Genomic DNA, 15866 nt, shown 5'->3' with positions numbered 1-15866 from the left:
CCTTCCCTAAGGTCCAGCTCTCACATCCGTAGGTGACTACAGGGAATACCATGGCTTTGACTAGGCGGATCTTTGTTGCCAGTCTGATGTCTCTACTCTTCACTATTTTATCGAGACTGGACATTGCTCTCCTCCCAAGAAGTAAGCGTCTTCTGATTTCCTGGCCACAGTCTGCATCTGCAGTAATCTTTGCACCTAGAAATACAAAGTCTGTCACAGCAAAGGATCACCGCCTTGTCGGGGCGCTGGAGCTTGAGCACCTCAATGATGTCATGAGCGAAACCGTGAAGGGCCACCCAAGACGGGACGGTCGTGGCAGAGAGGTCAGACCAAGCGTGATCCCTGGGGAAGGCAATGGCAAACCACCCCAGTATCCTTGCCAAGAAAACTAAATGGACCAGTACATATAGGGGTAGATGATGGATTTTTGAAAGTAAACTAGCACAGGGCGCTGACCTGTGCTGGATCCTCATCATTTTTTGATGATCTGTCTTGGTATTTATTTATTTATTTGTTTGTTTGTTTACAGTATTTATATTCTACCCTTGTTACCCTGAAGGGGACTCAGGGTGGATCACTGAACATACATATGCGGCAAACCTTCAATGCCGTTTTATACACAACTAGACAGACAATTATATATAGATAAGAGGTGAGATGCCTTTACTTATCAAGGATGAGAAACTTTGAGAGTATTTTTACATCTCTCCCTTCTGGCTTATTATACTCCTGTGTCTTGAGATTCCTTTATATGAATGCCCTATAATTGCTGTAGATGTCAGGTCTCTTATAAATTTTGCAGTGAGTTGAAAATTTAAATAGAATGTCTATTAATTACCTATACTGAGATAGATTTAGAATCTAATGATGAACAGAAAACATTCTTATTTCACCTTTTTTTGCCCAAACTGAAAAGGCTATAAATCCTGGGAAGATATCACTTTGTGTCACTTGTATAGTGAAATTTGTTTTCATTGCAGTTGCCTCGAAGAAGAGTCAGTGTCGCTGTTGTGTCAAAATTTGAGCTTCCGGGCCAATCACCTGCCGCATCACCTGTACCTTTGATACCCTCTTCCCTGGTAAATTTAAATTCTATACACATGAACATTTTAAATATCTTCACACAAACACAAACACACTTTTTCACACATTGCAAAAGTATACTGGGGCCATTTGAGCAATTATTAGATTCGCATAAGGTAATTACCACTCAATAGAGATCAATTTTCAGAAAACATGGTATTTGTTTTTTTAAGGTTAGGTAAAGGTAAAGGTTTCCCCTGACATTAAGTCTAGTTATGTCCAACTCTGGGGGGTGGTGCTCATCTCCATTTCTAAGCCGAAGAGCTGGCATTATTCGTAGTCACCTCCAAGGTCATATGGCCAGCATGACTTCATGGAGCACCATTACCTTTTCACAGAAGTGGTACCTATTGATCTACTCACTCTTGCATATTTTTGAACTAACAGCGGGAGCTAACCCCACTCCCCGAATTTGAACTGCCAACCTTTTGGTCAGCAAGTTCAGCAGCTCAGCAGTATAACATGCTGTACCACATAGGGCTTTTTAAGGTTAGGAAAATGTTTATAAAGGAAACACGGTTTACCTTAGGGGTACACAAGTATGTGAGGTCCAAGATCCTCAGGAAGGCACGTGGCCTAAAGAAAATGCCAAAGGAGCAAGAAAAGTGACTAGAATTGTACTTCTAGTTTTAAAAAATGGGAATTTTCAAAGATATTATACAATAGAGGCTTGCAAACCTATTGTAAAATGCCGTTCCCAGGGGCTTGCAACAGGGCCAATCCACCCATTTCAGGACAGAAAAAGTGTGGTCTGGAAAATCTAGAGGGGTTAAGCGCTTCCAAACAAAAACAATAAAAAACAACCCAATGGGTCACATACAGCCCGAAGGCTGCACTTATGATGTTGATATCTAAATTAAGTTGAATAATCTCTATTCACAGCCTGAGTCATCAAATGGGAGAAGCAATCTGACATCAACCCCTGTCTTGCCAGCACTTGTAGAAAAGTGAGTTCACATACATTTATTACATTGTGTGTTATATAGCAGATAACTTCTGAGAATGCCTGCCATAGATATGGGTGAAATGTCAAGAGAAAATGCTTCTGGAACATGGCCATACAGCTTGGAAAATTCACAGCAACCCAGCGATTCCAAGCATGGAAGCCTTCGACAACAAACTCGTTTATTATAGCATAAACTTTTGAGGAGTCCAGTTCACTTTTGCTAGAATAAACCATTTAGTCTGAACACTGTGTAATTGCATTTTTGTACTGAAATAGACTTAAGGCAATATCTTTTAATATTTCTATAATATTTAAAAGAGTTGTTAAACAGTATCCCCCCCCCCCCCCCAAAAAAAACACACACACTTGGAAATTACAACAGTGGCCAAAAATCCATCCAAATGCACCCCCGCAATAAATTTCAGTAATCTATACACATAATAAAAGTGAAAATGTGTGTATGTGGCAAAGGTACCTGCCTACACAAACAGAGCCCCATCTCCACAAACAGGTTGTAGTTCCCATAAAGCAGGAGACACCCATGGCCCTCCCAAAACTGACACTGCAGGTTACCATGAACATGACCAAGAGCCCTACCAATGTTTTCCACACACACTATACTGCCCACCACCCAAATGAAGGCTTTCAGATGGGGACAATTTCAGCCTAGATTTTCTGTTTTACCTCTACCAAAGACACCTCCCAGGATTCCTTTCTCTCTCTATTGGTGTGGAATTTGCATGGCTGCCTCTCCCTTAACCCTTTCCTATGGCACACAATGGAGGAATTGATCAGCAACTGAACATTTTTTAGGGGTTTGGGGGACTGACTCCACAGGATGGAAGTTGTAGTTCACCCTGCAACAAGACACAGCACTGTGTCCCCATTGACAATGAACCTGGACCACATTTTGCACACAGAACCCCCATAACCAACAAATCTTAGTGGAGGGATTTGGGAGAAATTCACCTAGATTTATAGCCGTTGTATGTATGGAGATGTATAGTTCACCTGCAATCAAAGACCACAATGAACCCCACAGTCTAGATGATAGACCAGGACCAAACTTGGCACAGAGAATCCCTGTGACCAACTGAACATACTGCAGGGGTTTGGGGGAAATTGACCTTGATTTGGAAAGTTGTAGTTCTTCTGCATCCAGATGAACAATGACCCTCTCCATTAATGGACCGGGACCAAACTTGGCACAGAGAAGCCCCAGGACCAACTAAACAAACTGCAGAGGTTTGTGGGAATTGGCCTTCATTTTGGGAGTTATAGTTCACCTGCATCCAAAGAGCACTGAACCCAGCCAATGACAGATCTGGTCCAACTTGACACTCAGACACAACACAGCCAACTGTGAATACTGGCAGGTTTCGGGGTGAATGCCCTGGGAATCTGGGAATTGTAGTTCTCCCTTATCTAGAGAGCACTGAACGAAGCCAACAACGGATCTGGACCAAACTTGGCACACAGACCCAAGATGTCTGTGTGCCAAGTTGTAGTTCAGCCTTATCCAGAGAGCACTACACTCAGCCAACGATAGATCGGGACCAAACTTGGCACATAGACTCAACATGGCCAACTGCAAACACTGTCAAGGTTTGGAGGTGACTGCCTTGAGAATCTGGAATTTGTAGTTTACCCTTGTCCAGAGAGCATTGAACCCAGCCAACGATGAATCTGGACCAAACTTAAGTGATATTACCAAACTTCCCATTTTTTTTACCTTTTTCAAATAACCTGGGCACTGCTGGGTCCCCAAGATAATAAAGAATAAACTCAAAAATTATTAGTCACATCATTTTTCTTTTTAAAATATTGTCATTATGCTTTCATTATCATAAAAAGTAGTGTGTTATTGGCAGATTTGTTGCTTCTGACACATTTCCAGGCTCTGTTCCATATTTCTAAACATAAGAGCAAGAGACATAGAACGTGAAGCCAGCATTTCACATTTTGTCAAGAGGTGTCTTTTGGGAATACAGGATGTGCTTGTGCTTTTGAACTTTACTGCATGTACGTACTTCCTAGACAGGACATTGGCAGCTTCTTTCCCCGGGCAGAACACTTGTCATCTTCAGGAAAAACAGAATATATTTGACGGAAATGTCTTGCTGACATTTTGGAACTATGATTATTGATTTTTTTTTAAAGGTACGTGATGGTGCTTAGAGGACTGTGTTGGTGTGATACATCCAGCTTTTATGTAGCTAAATAACCACACCATAAGATACCAAATTTCCCAAAAGGAGATAGAGGATATTTTATAATTGGAGAGTGGTGTCAAACACATTGTAAAAAAAATAAAATAAATCACATCTATTGACAGTCAAGAGCAGAAAAATCAGAGCCCAGAACTGCAGGCCTTGGGCACCACAAAGATCGTAATCTTCTACAAAGAAGGCAGCTTAGTACCACCATCAACGAACCTCTCCTTTGGATAATTTATCCCTTTGGGATAATACCGTATTCCTATCCATTTATTTTGAGCAGAATCTGTTTATTGTCAGACTGCCCATCCAGTTCAGTTAATCAGATTGGAAAGTATTCCTCATTTTATTAAAATGCCTACTTTATTTTCTAAACTTTTCAAAATTATGGGACTTATCTCCACCCCCTCCCCAATATTTTAATTTAAAAATTAACAATAAAAACATACAAAAAAGAAAAACAACAATACTTATACATGCATAAACATAGACATACTTGGACAATGACAGCCCAAAAAACATACATTTCTACCTACAACTCTAAAACTACCAAGCTTCTCTTTTGTTGATTTCTCTATAAATCTAACATTTTTCTTCCACTTTATTTCCAGCAAATTGTTTACTTCTGTTTGTTTTAACATTTACAAGGGAATATCCCAGGATTTTATGTCTCCAAGCCTGTCTTTCCCTTTCCCTCCAATACGTATTGACAAAATTATGGGGCCTGCCTTAAAATGATATGACGTGTGAGAGAGACACCCACAAACTATTGATTGTAGAACCACCTTTGTCAGAATGTACAAATTATAACCATGTATTTGTTGCAGTGTATGTAAGGAAACAAAGGCAGAAGACACAAAAAATAGGGAAGATGAAGAGAAGCAAAAGTAGCGTAGACCATCCCTGAAATATGTGATCACAATGAAACTCACATGCATAGATCCACTGAGAAAAAAATAGATATTTGGAAACGAAACAGCATGAAATAGTTATTGCTGTTGGGCTATGTAAAGGATAAACGTTCACTTGGACAGGGGGGCCAAGCAATCACACCACTGGACACCAGTGTACTAAAGATCAAGGCTATCTTGGCATGGGAAAACAATCAATCCCACCCACTGCCCTTCAGCTTACAGGGTTATCGTTCAGCTGGACACTTCTTTGAATAAAGATAGTTTACTATAACAAGGGGGAAAGACTCTCTTATCCCACCTTAGTACTATATCTTTTAAGTGACCAACTGTGATGTAGTTGTAGACCAATGTATTTGTTAAATCACTGCCACCACCTCAAATTAAATAGGTCTGAGGAAAACCATATGTGTGATTGTGAAAAATAGGAAAAGTTATATTCAAGCTCTTTATTCTTCTTTAACCACTGTTGTTTTTGCTGACTGGACTGAAAGAAATCTTCTTTAAGTTAGCTGAGATGTAAAGGTTGTAATAGACTGAGGCAGACTCTAATTTGAAGGTGAAATAAGAAACAGGTTTATTTTAGAACTTGATAAACAGATCAACTCTTAAAAAGAGTGGTACAATAATCTTGATGCAGTTCAGTTTCTTGAGGCTTAGCTGGTTTTAAACAGGCAGTCTTACTTAAAGGCTTCAACTTCTGTTTCACAGTGAGTTCCTTGTCCCCACACTGATCACTAACTGACACAGTGTGTCTTTGAGCACAGTACACAAACTGCCTCCCAGAGCAAATCAGGCTTCCCTTTCACTGTCCCTACTCTGACCAGTGAACCAGGATCCTTTGCCTATCCCTTGCTCTAATTTCTCAAGGCTCACACAAAAGTTTTCCCTCCCTGCCTAAGATCTCCACAGCTCTCCCTTCCTAAAATATACGTCTTTACTCCACGATGACTAAACTCCAACTCCCCTTACTTGTCAAATAAGCCAGCCTTTTTTCCCTCTCAATCCTAACTCCACCCCTGACTGTTCTAACCAATCAGGAGTCGGCTGACTCCTCCCTCCTGCCTCTGGCTCTCTTGCCAAACCCAGAACATGTCAGCTACTGACTTTCCAGGCTTCGGCCTTCCAGCCAAAAAGGTCAGTTTCACTACAGGCTACGATTCCCAGAAACCTACAGTCAGCATGGATATTGACAATCTGCTTTTAATTAATTTTTTGAAGTAGCAATTGCTGCTTTGGTTTGTCTGCACTGTGCTATTCCAATCAAAAATGCAGAATAGCACAAATTGATGGGAGGGGGCAGAATGCCATTTTTTTGTGACTATAGATCCTCATTTCAATCAATGTATGCAAATCCACATAGAAAGTAAATTGTCACCCTTATGTTATGCAGTCTGTAACTGATACCTCTCATTTTGTCATTTATCAATTTTCAAATCTGTTAGTGGAAAATCAAATGGGGAGCCTGATTCTGAACCCACCTCTTCCGCGCAGACACAGGGTGGCATAGAAGACATTAATCCAGAGACAAAAGCCAAAATAGAGGAGGAAGCTTATAACAAAGGGTAAGACTGTGTGACTGGATTCATCGTGAAAGATAGGCATGTTCTTTTTCTCACCTAAAGCAACCATGGATTTTTATTTTATTTTCATAAATTTTTATAAACTTCTGGTAGCCAAAAAAGGGCCCTACTTTCCATTTACTGCAAAAGTAACATTTCTGAAACAGAAGAAATTTCTATTCAGAATCTCTACAGCTATGAATCTAACTTATTTTCATCAGAGTAATTTAACAACCCTGGAAATACAATTAGCCATAAAAATGATTTGTAGGTGTAGAGTTTGTGAATGGGTATTTCTTCTATTTGCACACATACGTAAAGATTGTATCTGATCTTTAAATATAAACAGGGTCAACTCTGTTTAGAACATGAATGGAAGACTGCCATTAAATATCATGAACTTTAGGGAAGATTTCAGAGGAAGGAACTGGCAAAATCCCTTCTGGATATTCCTTGCCTAAGAAACTTTACCATATTCCTGGAGTCACCAAAAGTCAACAGGTGATTTGAATGCACATACACCCAGAAATATTTTAACACACAGAGAGATGCACAACCTGTTGTTTGCATTATGCTTCCCATTTTCCTAGTTATGTTTCTGCTTGGGAGCATTTAAGTCAGTTTCTGAGGATGAGAATTTCATGGCTTGAGGAATTTTTGTTCTGTTACCTTGTACCTCGAGTACATATCAAAGAGACTTTGTGGTTGCTGTGAACAATGATCATATTCAAACAAACTTAATACCCACACTTCTAGATACCTTTTAATGTGTTGAATTTTCCATGTCAGTCAAAGCAACTGCTTTTATCATTCTCAAAAAGTAAACGAAATAATCAAAACCAAAGAAAGACTAAACCCCTTCTTCAGTTCTCCAGTTTTCAACTGTTTTAATTGCTCACTCTCTGAATTCAGGGTCAACTACCTGCAGAAACCACATTTTCCAATTGTATCTCAGAAAGAACAGTTTTGACTGATTATTGTGAAGATTTATTATCACAATAATCAGTCAAAATAGCATATTTATCCCCATGTTTCTTTCATAATAGCGAATATATCACCTAATACACTATGTGTATAGTGTATATATCTATAACTCAGTGAGCATTGACTTAGGACTCCTGGAGACCAAAGTTCAAATCTCTGTTCAGCCATATCCTGAGCTGAACAGTAGACTTCAGTTAGGATATTAATGAACTTTTCATGCCTTATAGTAATATTTGTATTTTGGCAACAAGTTGTTAGTGAGTAGAATGTATCTATATTACAGATTTAATTATTTAGTTACCTGGATCCTGCCCCAGAACCACTGGAAGTGTTAAATCTTTCTTACAATGAGAGGATGATGATCTACCACTGGCTCATGGAAAGAAGTGACAATAGTTGGGGAATTGTACAATGAATTTGGCTTAGATAAATGAAAATGCTTTGGGTGATGTGCATCCAGTTATCTATCTGTCTGTCTGTCTGTCTGTCTGTCTGTCTGTCTATGTCCTGCCCAAACATTCAATAAGGCCAGAAGCGGCATTTGCAGCAGAAAGTGGAGAAGGGATTAGTGTTTCTTTTAGGTTCCTCCAGTACAGATTGAGTAGAGTCGTGAAAGGTGAAAAAAAAGAAAGAAATGGTTCCTTTTCATAATAATTAAGGTACAATACTTACACCGGCCTGCTGAAAATCAACTCCGGGGTTTTGTGGGCTGATCTTTTATCAATCCTCCTAGATTTATACACAAATGTTTACAGTATATTGTTTTATATATTTTACTTCTGCCTGAGGCTTCAATAAATTCTACTTTTTCAAAAAGCTATCAGGAAGGATTAAAGAAAACCAAAGAACTTGAAGATCTGAAAGAAGATGATGAGGACAAAATAGATGAAAGCCCCAATGTAGCAGGTGAAAGTGACGACGAAATTAGCAAGGAACACAGGTAAGAACGTAGCTATACTAAGATTGTTTAGCACTAATTTATTTGGTGAATCATAACATTATTGATTGTTTTTGAGGCTGATTGCCATATATTGTGACGATGTTGTCGAAGGCATTCATGGCTGGAATCACTGTATTGCTTTGAGTTTATTGGGCTGTATAGCCATGTTCCAGAAGCATTCTCTCCTGATGTTTAGCCCATATCTAGGGCAGGCATCCTCAGAGGTTGTGAGGAATGTTGGAAACTAGGCAAGTGGGGTTTATATATCTGTGGAATATCCAGGGTGGGAGAAAGAAACATTCCCACTTGCCTCAAAGAGTTCTTTCTCCCACCCTGGACATTCCACGGATATATAAACCTTACTTGCCTAGTTTCCAACAGACCTCACAATCTCTGAGGATGCCTGCCATAGATGCAGGCAAAATATCAGGACAGAATGCTTCTGGAACATGGCTATACAGCCCGGAAAACTCACAGTATCCAGTTGTGATGATGTTTTCTTCCTAACAGTTCCTCCAGCTGTTTTCGACATGTGTGGAAACAAAAATAAAGCATCCCCTTGTCTATAAAACAAAAGGTCAAATTGCACAAAAATAATTTTACAGACAACAGAATCACAATAATTCATGCCCAAAACAATCAGTCTGCCTTCTCTTTTTAAAAAGCATTTTATTAATTACACAGTAAACATCTCTATGAGTAAACAGTAAACAATCCAAACACTATCACTATAAAGACATTGTATACAATAAATCAGTTTTGATAGTCTTTCAATACCTCCAACTTAGTCTTCCCAGTTCATAATCTTCATATGAATAATACTCATATTATTCTTAGCCACTATTCTCTACTGCAAAGTGCATAAAAGATATCTGAACAGCAGAGGGAGAGAGAACTGCTGAGAGATATGCATAGTAAAACTTCAGAGTAAACAAAATCCCACGTTGTGAATACTATGTCATGGGTTGGGACTAAATCTCTACTGCTTAAACAGCCTTCTCCAACCCAGCACCCTCTAGAAGTGTTGCTCTGTAGCTTCCCTTAAATGAAGATGGGATATGTTAGATTATGAACACCAGAGGCCCCACTTGGAGGAAGGATACTCGAGGAAGCTTCCAGCTCTTTTGGACACTATTGAAGCTTTATTCTTGGATTAGAAGAGCTGGGGGCAACCCTGCCCTTGGCTTGGTTATATGCAGCCCTTGGTCTCACTTGAGGCCTCTGCAAAAATAAATTCTCACTTTCTTTGCAAGAACAAAGAGATAGAGAGGGAAAAAGTGGTGGCAAACAGCAGAAAGACATTGTTAAAAACAAAACAAGTATGCTTGCCTATTTTTGACTGTGGGTTCATCCACTGCTGACATGCTGCCCTCAACAAATTGCACCAAGACAATGCAGCCCTTGGAAAAGAATTACCCAGCCCTGTTTGAGATAAGTGTGTGTGTGTGTGTGTGTGTGTGTGTGTGTGTTTGAAAGTAAATGGCTGTATTGTTGAGATTTGTGCTGCCAGTTTCAGATTTGCATTCCATTTGTTCAGTGTTGCCGCAACCATTTTGAGATGACAGATGTTTTCACACATGAATTTGCAATTGCCTTTGAGCTCATTTGTAATATTTTTATGTGGAAGAGAAAGCAAGGAGATGTTTGTAATGCAAATTAGCTTTTTTCATTTCCATAGGTTGTTTCTTTCTCATTACAAACTAATTTCAAAAGATGAATTGCATGTGAAAACATTAAGTAATCTATTTTTCCTGTGATACTCTTACACAATGTCGGAACCAGAGCAACTCTGAACAAAAAATATGATAAAATCCTTCACAGGGCTCAGGCATTTTCTCCTCTAGCTTTTTTGGGGGAATTTTTAACTTTAGTGCTAATCCTCTGATTGAATCCATGGTGACAAATTAAGCCAACTATACTCTTGAATTATACCTTTATACCTCTATCTCCTGAGGGAGAATGTAATACGTTCAATCTAAATATGGAAAATCTTTCCCTAAGAAAATACTTACAAAAGATCTGAAACTTTAATAGCAACCATTATGTTGAGAACAATGCCTTTGATCCTGAGGGAAATCATCCAATAAGTATAGCATGTATATAGCCAAGATTTGAGTATTGCACAACATGTCAGCTTTCAGAATATTAGAAGTATCTAGTGTCAAAGGTTATCAATAAACATACATATTTTTACGTATTCCTTTTTCATTTTACAGCAAACTTGACGTTCTTATCCATTACATACAAATACTATACCCCAAACTGCATAAACACTGGAACATGCTCTGGGTTGTAGCAGCCATTATCATCATTTTTGCTGTGGTATTGGGAATCTCCACTTTATACAATTACTTCTTCTCCTGTACTGAGTTATCAGATGGGCCACAAGTGAAGGCTACCTGTTCTGCTGTCCAGCAATATTCCTGGTGGAACTCGGGACTGCGACGTGACCAGCGTACAGAATAACAAAAGCAAGAGTGGGGGAAAAAGCCATTTACAATCCAACAGTAAGCATCCATTTGAAAACTGAGGTGTACAAAGTTGTGCTTTGTCACTTTCCTGGTGGTCACCTGTGATCAGTAATTCACCATTTAGGTTCTTTTGTGCCATAAAACTAGGGAATGCAGTGTGGTTTTTTAAAATTAGCCAGATAACACCAGCCAATAAATGCTGTTCTTTTTTTTATGCTAATCATTACTTGATTGATGTGCCTGAATATCAAGACAACCACACAAGAAATATAAAGAAAGAGTTTGACCAAAAATTAGGCACTGATGTCTGAAGAGTCATAGGTAAAACACAAAGTATAGTGCTTCTAAAGAATGCCATCCACAGCCTTCCAAGTCTGTAAATGTCAGTATGAATTCCTGTTTCAAGATTCTTTTTATTTATGTGACAGAGATTTGTATTTGGTGTCACAACAGAAGAGAATGAGAAAAAAGTGAAATGTATACATATGTTGGCTGTATGAGCAGTTTCACATCAACCAGAAGAAAAGCCTGAATGGGTGGAAGCATTAATGCTTGACATCTCTGCCATATATACAAAATAATGCCATGCATGGGAAATTCCAAATAATGATGTGCACATGAAACTTCTGTCACATCCCATTATAGGCACTTTATGGGCACACACAAATTCACATTCAGTTCTATCACATGTCCAAGAGAGTGACCTCCCTTATGTGTTCTGGAAAGCTTTACCATATGTTCCAGTAAGTATATAGTGACACTATGGTTTAACAAAAAGTCTGGTGTGCATGATAGTTGGAAGCAGCAACCTGCTATAAGTACAGCAACCTTGAAGAAATAGATTCCACTTGAACATGTTCTACTGAGGTTAGACATTACAAAGGAGATGTGTTTGTTTTAAACTCTTATCTCTATTATAACTTTAATGAAGCTTGGAATACACTTGCAGAGTGCAACTGGTCGATGCAATGAGGAGCTTCTTTCCTTCTGCTGATTTCAAGAGGAACAGATACTAGTTGGGTGGAGGAAATTTCCTATAGGAAGAGCTAAGCACTGCTCTTAGCTCTCTTTACTGTATCTTGTTTGCCAAGTAAATGTCTGTCCAAACGCAACTCTCATAAATCTTGAGCTGCATAAATAACTCTTTCACATATCACAAAGAAAATTAGACGATATTGATAAATATGGATGTGTAGAAGGCCAGTGGGTATGTTGGAAGGAAGTCATGTGTAATGTATTTGTAGTGCTGCTTTGTAAGAGGCTGAAATACCCCTGTCCTTTCTAGTGTGGGTCAATCTCTTGGCATAAAATCTAAGTTATGAAATAAAAATTTCAGGCCTTAGCTGGCATAATTAGATGGAGAACAAACAGGAGGCTTGATTCTAAATAAACATCAGGATGAAAAGATTGCTGGAAGTTCTTCTGCCATTTAGATTCCTATAAGAAGTGTGAGGTGTAGTTTTACCATCTCACAAAGCTCTCCCTCAGCAAACTCTTTGTCATCACACTGTGTTACCCTTTTGTACAAATTTCTCTACATATTGATGTGGCAATGAGATAATTCCTCTAGAATTAGAGGCTCTAAAGAAGAGTTAATGGTTTTTAGAAGGTACTGCATATCTAATGTTGATAAAATATGGTAAATTCTAATTCTGCCATAGATTATTGATAGACGATCATGAGAATCTCAGGAAAAACGCATAATACGATTACCCAAGCAACAGTTAAAAACATGAAATTTCTAACCAGGGAGAAGCAGTGTAAAGGAGCTTAACTTATGAGATGGGTAACATTGATACTAAATACAACTTTGTCTATATATTCACCATCTAATATGTCTCTTAACAGCTCCAGAAGCACAAAATAGTGTGATTAAGCATGTTTAAAAGGCTAATGAGAATGTGTATCATTTCCTCTCAAACTGGAAAAGGAAAATTAAAGGGGGGTAAAGAATAATAGATTTCTGCTGGCTTTTGAATTAATAAGAAATAGCTCATCATACTTTTTCATTCCAATGAAAAAGAGCTGGTACTTTAAATGCATTATATAGGAAAAATGATGAAGCAAAACCAAAGAGTGAGGAATAAAAATGCCATTACAAAATAACTCAGAAAGCTGTGTCATGCAGGAATACGCCTCCCAAGCAATGGTATATTTAATTTGAGGTGATCATTGTTGGCAAGATAAAATAGCGAGGTTAAGGTTTGATTATGTGGCAAGGCCATATATCTGCCAATGATTGGCCGCCCATTCTTTATTCCTTAACTATGGCTGTGAAATGAGCTAAGGGCTTTTTCCTTTGTTTTTCTTGGACTTTAACGAAGGTTTACATCTGTAAAAATCATTCTTAAATCTAAATTAATCAGGGTATTGTGTTTATCAACATTTTAAAACTAGATTCAAACCCAAGTGTTACTTCTTGCAGCCTTTTTCAGCTCAGTGCCTTCCAGTTATATTGTACTCTCATCATTCCCAGCAAGCATGGCCAATAGAGCAGAGTTCCTGCTTAATATCTATCCTTGTGATATGACTAACCAAAGTTGATGTTAATGTCAAGCGGAAGAAGAATTTGTATATAGTGGGGTGTCATCTTAACCGCATAGCCATTATTAAAAGAAGTGCTAAATCTGAACTATATAAAAATGCGAAGTCCCTCCAAAACGTAACATGCATTTGTACACTTTTTGTCTTTATTTCATCTATAAAACATTTATATTGGGCTAAGTAGAATTACTAAAGATAAACAGATGTTTTGCTTACAAAGCCATCTACGTTCTGCTGAAAATATGTATTGCTTTACCAATACCTGGAGGGAGGGAGGGAGAAACAATTTTTTGCCAGAGCACCTGATGTTTGATGTTCTCATGATCAGGGTTTGGGGCCAACCATTGTTTATTTAATTTTTAAATGGAATTCTTTCTTAGTGTTGATGGGCTCATCAGGATATAAAATGGTGGCTGTCTTTGATGAAAAAGAAAAGATTATGCAGCCATTTGTTTCTCTATGCATTATCTCCTATATGTTATAACTGAATCAAATTCATAGGGCTGATATGGCCACTAAGAGTAGGTCAATCATCTTACACAATTCATAAGTTTCTGTTTTGGGTTTTGTTCTTGTTCTGAGGTTTTGTTTTGGAAGTGCAATATTTATTTATTTGGCTTTAATGAGACACATTTTCTCTTGTGCACAGCACTGATGTTTTTTAAGTAGGAGGTACTCAAGAGGCACTATCTTTAATTTAAATTTTCTAAGACTTTGCACAGGTGTGCTAGCATTGTACTGTATAGAGCATCACATACTTGAAATGTTGAAATAAAAGTATTGTTTCAGAGTTCTCTGTTTTGCTGGTATGTGACTTATTTAATAAGAACATCACCAAAGAATAAAAATTATGTGTTGTCCTCAATTAGCTATCTTAAAATTAAACACTAAGTTTCAAAATGTTTTCTTTTTTGTTGAGATTCCTTTTTTGCCAAAATCAAGCAAGATTAAATTTGAGGAGTATTTTCTTTGCATAGACATGCATTTTGCTCCAAAATGCATTAGGAAATACAAATAAATACCAACTTTTCCATGCTGCTTTTAAATGTGCTAGATTTTAGAGCTTATAGAGCAGCACCAGCATTCGTCCAGAAATGTTTTTGTGATGGGCCCTACAATTCCTCTACTGAGATGTATTAAGATCTCATTCACTACACATATACTTTAGTGCATTATAATTTATTTATTATTTATTTATTTATTTACTATTCTTGTATACCGCTGTATCTCAAGACCGAGGGCGACTCACAGCGGTTTTCAGAAAGCAAACAACAAAGCCAGTAAAAACAGCGGTAATCAATATATCATAACAATTAAACTACACAATTCTACAGGGTTAGTCAAAATGCATAGGCCAATAAGCCATTCAATTGAATGGCTTATTGGCCTATGCATTTTGACTAACCCTGTATTTCTAACAATAAACAAACATCAATACACAGTTATCACAAAAAACCCACCCCAGATCACCTCATCATCCAAACGTGATCCAAATTCGTCGTCCATTGTTCCTTTCCTATGTTCAATTTACCAGAGATTGCACTGAATTACTCAAACGCCTGCACAAACATCTAGGTCTTCAACTTTCTACGGAATGGCATGAGAGATGGTGCCAGCCTAACATCTACAGGAAGGGCGTTCCACAGCCGAGTAGCCACCACCGAGAAGGCCCTATCTCTCGTCCCCGCCAACCGTGCTTGAGAGGCTGGCGGGACCGAGAGCAGGGCCTCCCCGGAAGATCTCAAAGTTCGGGTGGGTTCATAGGCCGAGATGCGGTCAGATAGGTATCTTGGGCCGGAACCGTTTAGGGCTTTATAGGCCAGTACCAACACCTTGAATTGGGCCCGGTAGCAAATCGGCAGCCAGTGGAGCTGGTGCAACAGGGGGGTTGTGTGCTCCCTGCGCTCCGCTCCCGTTAGAATCATGGCTGCCGCGCGTTGGACTAGTTGCAGCTTCTGGGCCGTCTTCAGGGGCAGCCCCACGTAGAGAGGGTTGCAGTAGTCTAGGCGGGATGTGACAAGAGCGTGTACCACCGTGGCCAAGTCAGACTTCCCAAGATACGGGCGCAGCTGGCGCACGAGCCTGAGCTGTGCAAATGCTCCCCTGGTCACCGCCGAGACCTGGGGCTCCAGGCTCAGCGGCGAATCCAGGGTCACACCCAAGCTGCGAACCTGTGTCTTCAGAGGGAGTGCAACCCCATCCAACACAG

The 15866-nt window shown here is 39.0% G+C and overlaps 1 protein-coding gene across 3 annotated transcripts in view; it reads left to right on the top strand.

Moving 5' to 3' along the window:
• Positions 1 to 14447, top strand: part of IRAG1 (inositol 1,4,5-triphosphate receptor associated 1) — a 96792-nt gene extending 82345 nt beyond the window's left edge. For all 3 annotated transcript variants that reach the window (XM_067462650.1, XM_067462651.1, XM_067462649.1), the window contains exons 18-22: positions 981 to 1079; positions 1966 to 2030; positions 6602 to 6721; positions 8520 to 8642; positions 10859 to 14447. In XM_067462650.1, coding sequence (XP_067318751.1) covers positions 981 to 1079; positions 1966 to 2030; positions 6602 to 6721; positions 8520 to 8642; positions 10859 to 11108 — 657 coding nt within the window. In that variant the 3' untranslated portion in view covers positions 11109 to 14447. The remainder of the gene's footprint in view (positions 1 to 980; positions 1080 to 1965; positions 2031 to 6601; positions 6722 to 8519; positions 8643 to 10858) is intronic.
• The last annotated feature ends 1419 nt before the right edge of the window (positions 14448 to 15866 follow it).

Source organism: Anolis sagrei, chromosome 1, assembly GCF_037176765.1.
Source record: "Anolis sagrei isolate rAnoSag1 chromosome 1, rAnoSag1.mat, whole genome shotgun sequence".
Lineage (NCBI taxonomy): Eukaryota > Metazoa > Chordata > Lepidosauria > Squamata > Dactyloidae > Anolis > Anolis sagrei.
Note: the sequence above shows the minus strand (reverse complement) of the source record. Positions and strands in the feature narration are given on the sequence as shown.